Source organism: Eubalaena glacialis, chromosome 18 (genome assembly GCF_028564815.1).
Source record: "Eubalaena glacialis isolate mEubGla1 chromosome 18, mEubGla1.1.hap2.+ XY, whole genome shotgun sequence".
In the NCBI taxonomy this organism is placed as follows: Eukaryota; Metazoa; Chordata; class Mammalia; order Artiodactyla; family Balaenidae; genus Eubalaena; species Eubalaena glacialis.
Window position 1 is genome coordinate 65,692,347 of NC_083733.1, and position 6,013 is coordinate 65,698,359.

Below are 6,013 nucleotides of genomic sequence, written 5' to 3' on the forward strand. Positions count from 1 at the left end.
TCAGTAGCTTTTGCATTCCTTACACAGGCAACGCAGAGCCTGTATTACATTGACGTTATGGCTCGTGAGAAGAAAGGGACTGACAGTTGGGAAACATGCAGCAACCAATGCAGAGATGTTCACTAGTAACCAACTGGGATTATTAAAAAGAGCAATACAGACTTGGAAGATGGAGAAGAGAGTGTAAAATGATACAAAGGTGTTTACAAGGACAAGGAGTCTTCGGGTTGCTCTGGCCTCGGGTGAATCTGTGCGAAAGATTTTTCCTATGAATGTGTTGGACCTGCTGCTTATGCCTGTACAGGATAAAAATCATGGAGCCACTGGCCCAGAGCATGAGCCCCAGGCATAAAACATCAGGGAATGACAACAATGTTGCAAGGAGTGAAAGTGTAATTTTGTTATTACCTACCCCAGCACAGTATCCCAAATCCTTTGTCGTGATGTTTCTGTTGCTCCATTTGCCAGTCATACACATAGGAAAAATGATATTTACCAGCATTTGCAGGATCCAACACAAGAAAATATAGGAGCCAATGTGCTTGGGAGCTTTCACTTTCATTTATGCCCATCTAGAGTTTCTGGGGCTGATCGTGATGGCCTGGAAGACACTCAAGAGTCACTTTCCATGTATGAACAACTGCAATGAGAGCCGTGCATGTGACAATTTTGCTTTTCCTCACAAATCTATGAGGCAGACACTACTATTCCTTTCATTGTAAAGATGGGGAGAATACAGACACAGAGAGGTTAGGTATTTGTTTAAAAGTACGCCTTGTTTAGGGGCAAAATGGAGAATTTAGTTTGGCTGTGCCTATTTTAAAGACAGAGGGTTTAATTGTCCTGCTGTGCTAAAAAGCATGTTATGTTAGCTGCATTCTTTGACTGATTCAGGTATATATTTAGTCTTATTTTTAATACCTTGATTTTATTTGATATTGCTGGTATGTTATTTTATAATTTTGATTGTAACAACCTTCAATTTAATTGTAAAGATTTATTCTATGGGACAAAAGCAATTACAAATGAGGATTTAGAAATCTTACGAAAATGTCAGATGCGCTGATTGCAGCATAATACTGCCGGGTCCTGCCCAATGACTTGGACTTAATGAATTCAAGAATCGCTGTATATTAGGATGACAAGAGAAGACTTGCTGCCTTTTCGCCAAGAGGAAAAATACAATAGCACCGATCACAGGAATTATTGAACAATCTCATGTCTTGCTTAGATTATGGGATGTCAAATACCAGTACAGGATAAAATCACTTGGGGTTAGAAATGAAATTATTAATAATTTCAGATCATATAATTATCTATTCATTAACATCTGACTTAAGTAAAACTATTAGCAAGGAGGCGAGTTGTGTGAAAGATACTAATATATGACATAATTTCAAAAGTAGATGTATAATAAGAAGTGGGGGCTTCCCTGGTGGCGCAGTCGTTGAGAATCTGCCTGCCAATGCAGGGGACACGGGTTCGAGCCCTGGTCTGGGAAGATCCCACATGCCGTGGAGCAACTAGGCCTGTGAGCCACAACTACTGAGCCTGCGCGTCTGGAGCCTGTGCTCCGCAACGGGAGAGGCCGCGACAGTGAGAGGCCCGCGCACCGCGGTGAAGAGTGGCCCCCGCTTGCCGCAACTAGAGAAAGCCCTCGCACAGAAACGAAGACCCAACACAGCCAAAAATAAATAAATAAATTAATTAATTAAAAAAAAAAAAGGTCAACCCCAGAGTAGCGTTGCAAATAACTGTTTAGAAAAAAAAAAAAGAAGTGGAGTTTGTGCTTTTTTTTTTTTTTTTAATTTTTTTTATTTTTGGCTGTGTTAGGTCTTCGTTTCTGTGCGAGGGCTTTCTCCAGTTGTGGCAAGCGGGGGCCACTCTTCATCGCGGTGCGCGGGCCTCTCACCGTCGCGGCCTCTCCCGTTGCGGAGCACAGGCTCCAGACGTGCAGGCTCAGTAGTTGCGGCTCACGGGCTTAGTCGCTCTGCGGCATGTGGGATCTCCCCAGACCAGGGCTCGAACCCGTGTTCCCTGCATTGGCAGGCAGATTCTTAACCACTGCGCCACCAGGGAAGCCCGTGTGCATTTTATAAGTTTAAATTTAGATCTTTGAGTTTTTATTAGAATCTTCTAAAACCAGAGAAAAGCTCAAAGGATACTTTTGAGTCTGACGGCTTCTGTCTGAAATGCAGGATTTTAGTTACCTTTTCTTTAAATGTTGTTTCCTTCACTTCAAGAGGAAGACAGCCTCACCACCATCAGCAGGCAATGGATGATTTCAGTAGGGACACAATTACTGTCTTTGTTAAGCACTTTATACTCTCAGAGTTAGAGAAAATATTTCTATTCCAGGATTTTTCATTCGAATACACTGTTTCTTTACTGGATTAGATGATTCCTGTAGGTTCACCATACAGCAAATTACAAGCATGGAAGTATTATAGGCACACCTCTAGTGATTCTAGAAACTGTCTGTGATCTCAGTAGGGTGGGCTAAAAGTGATTGGTTTCAGAACTGTGGTCCTTAAACAGCTGAAAGAAATCATCATTTGCATTAAACATCATTAAACTCTCAGTGAGGGTTACATGCAATCATATATGGAGACACTGAGTGATTTGGGATGTCTCGGACCCCGATTTCTCTTCATAGTTCAGTTGATACCTCAGAAATGATTTCTCTTTCCTGTGGGCTTTTCTCAGTGGATCAGTTTCAGACCCCGAAAAATTCCGATTTCCAATATGATCACTATGACTTCCAATATGCCCATTTTCCTTACAGCCTCTGACTGTCAGACTGAAATAGAAAGTACTCACCAGACTCCATCCCTCTGGACAGTGAGCACAGAGTGAAGGTCATGACATCCAGACAGAAGTTCAATTATTATTTCATCTGGAACAGCATTGACAGTGCGGTCTTGGGGAACTGAAGACATTTCTGAACAACTTTTTCCCGGTTGCTAGTTACTAAAACCAATTACAAGTTTCTAATTAGCATCTCCAAAGAGACCACTGAAGTGTTTGGGAAAGGCTCTTCCTTTTCCATGATTTGGGGGGCAGCTGGGGTCTCACATGGAGGAGCACGGGGTACTGAGGTCTGACACGTGAGAGAGTGGCGGTGCAGCACATGTGTCTCATGGATGCTGTTTCCCAGAGCCATTTTTCCACCCCAAAGTGAGTTTTCTCCTAATCTTCACACCAGTGAGTCACACCATATTTAATGAGCAAAGAAACAAAGTACCTGAGAAGGATGTTCAAAGAAATACAGTAAAAGGACGAACTCTAAGTCAAGCATTTGTTGAAAATTATATTGGAACTCTAGATGATCTGGAAATTCTGTAGGAAAATGTACTTTACTCATACTGATAACTCAGTAGTGATAGGAAATCTAAATAGAACAAAAGCAATAGAAAAGGAGAAATTTATGAGGGTTGTACAAACAAAAGCACCAGCATCTGATGCTTTAAAAGGTCATTCCTCCAAATATCAAATAGGCCAATGCTACTGACTGTTCAAGAGCATCGAATGGTTGCCATCGTCCTCTTATTTGTTGCTGGATTTTCCATAATGAACCCTGATTACTCTTGTACTTATTCAAGAAATATAAAACATGACTTCAAATCAAATCTTTGATTTTTCTACAAACAAATCTACATTTTATCTGGGTCCATTATCCAATATCTTTCAATATCCAAGTAAGGTGTAAGAGCCATAATGGTGGACATCCCCTAATATGCACAACCACCCACCCCAACCCACCCACAGTGATACACACACACTTGCAAAGCCACTCATGCATTCACAATCAAATAGTCACGTAAACTCACATACTTACCCACACACATCCTCACAGATCCACCACAAAACACTCATCCCCAGACTTACTATTTAGAGATACACACTCACATTACTACACACTTAGTATGATGCATACGCAAACTCACAGTCTCATTTTCATTCAAAAAAATCAAACTCATATAGTCAGCATATGTGTGTCGATATTGTGTTCATATATGAAGGAAATAGTGGTATTTTCAGACCCCCTTTCATCAAGCCACCCTTTATACTCCTTCCAACTCTGTAATCAACTCAGGAGGATGACATTACAACGTCCAGAATGTAAAAAGTGAAATGCATTGCCACTTTATTTTTTTATTTTTTTGAAGGAATTAAATTTATGCCCAATTAATCGGGCCCATAGTTATCAAATACTTCTTTTTATTTTTTAAAATATTTGTTTATTTTATTTATTATTTATTTTGGCTGCACCGGGTCTTAGTTGTGGCACATGGGATCTTCAGTTGCGAACTCTTAGTTGTGGCATGCATGCAGCATCTAGTTCCCTGACCAGGGATTGAACCTGGGCCCCCTGCACTGGGAGCATGGAGTCTTACCCACTGGACCACCAGGGAAGTCCCGCATTGCCACTTTAGATCAAGACACTTAGCAAAAGAGACTGTTGGAGGAGTTACAACGCACAGGTGTGTGATAGAGCAGGGTAAGAGCGAGAGCACAGGAAAAGGGTGGCATAGAGAGAAGGAGGTGGTGCAGACAGAGAGCCCAGAGATGTGGGAATGTGAAATGGAGGGTAGAGAACAGAAGGTTAAAAGGCACCATTTCGTTCATGTCATGGAGGGGTTAAAGAGCACTGATGAGTTTAAGGGTACGAGGTGCTAGAGCATGAAAGGAACTTAGGGTCCAGGAGATGCTGGGTGTTGCGGTACTAAGGGTGTAGGGTGTCACGGGAACGAAGAAGATGATAGGGATGGCAAGATAATGGGCCAAGGTAGATAACGAGCAGGGATGGGTAGAAAGGCCCAGGAGAATTAATGTCTATGAGGAGCTGAAGAAAAGGAGAGATGGAGCAAGATAATGGGTTGGGTACCTGGTGGTCCAAGGCAGAGGTGGGGGTAGGAAGGGAAGCTGGAGATGTAGGGATAATGGAAGGGAGGTCAAAAGGAGCTAGGGAGGATAGTGGACACCAGTGGGCTAAAGGGCCTGGAGTAAGGACAGGATTACAGTGTTGGCATAGTCATGGTGGTCCTGGGGATGCTGAGGAAACCGGATGGTTGGGAATTCAGGTGGGAGTGAAGGAGGACCCAGAAGATGAAGAGTGCTGGGGGCAATGGAAGGCTAAAATGTTTGGCTGGCATGCCTGGAATGGAGATGTCAAAGATAAACAGCCAGACATTAAAGTAGTGAAAACAGATTATATTCAGTAACTACTGACAGTAGGGGAAAGAGCCGAGCTCCATTCCAATATATGCAAAGGTGAGAGGGTGTTTTGAAGGGAGAATGAAGGAGGGGTTGGTGAGTGAAGGCTTGGTAGAATCAGAGAAGGGAAACATTACAAAGGGTTGATCATGTTAAACGCAATTAGGCCAGCTGTATTTACTACCTGGCAATTATTATTATTATTTACAGGCACAGCTTGTTTTATTGTGCTTTGCTTTATGGTGCTTCCCAGACACTACTGCGTTTTTTACTAATTGAACGTTTGTGGCAACCCTGCATCGAGCAAGTCTCTTGGCAACATTTTCCAACAGCATTTCTAGCTGGCAATTATTGAAGTTAGGATTCTGTTCTCCCGAAGACACTAAAAGACAGAGGCTCTATCCTTCCTGATGATTCTGTATTAAAGGAATCACTTTCTGGTGCCGAGGAAGACACTTCTGAATTGTAAAAGATACGTCTTCACAGCCATAAGCCCCTTAAGTAAATGCACTAAGAAGGAGGTCGGGGCCAATCATTAGGTGTTGGCTAGAATATACATAAAATTCTTTTAGCAGCATTGAGACTTTTCAGGCAGGCATTTTATTTGGATGCAGGGTGGGGAGGGGTAAAGATGGGGTCATCCCAGGGACATGGCATTATACTGCTAGAAGCTATTCTACAGTTTATTCCTGTCTTAGTGCAGATTTTTGGACAGAGTCATTACATGCAGATGCCACACATTGTGTTTTACCTTGTTGTTTACTGTATATACTTGTATGCCCATAAGTATTCTTTT

General features: G+C 42.2%; 1 protein-coding gene across 1 annotated transcript; it reads right to left on the reverse strand.

Moving 5' to 3' along the window:
- LOC133077765 (vomeronasal type-1 receptor 4-like) lies at positions 1-613 on the reverse strand (the record flags this gene model as incomplete). The annotated part of the gene is given in 2 exon segments (XM_061172520.1): positions 1-247; positions 249-613. Coding segments are annotated over 2 exon segments (612 nt in total), but the record flags the coding sequence as incomplete, so codon positions are not given.
- Between the last annotated feature and the right edge of the window lie 5,400 nt (positions 614-6,013).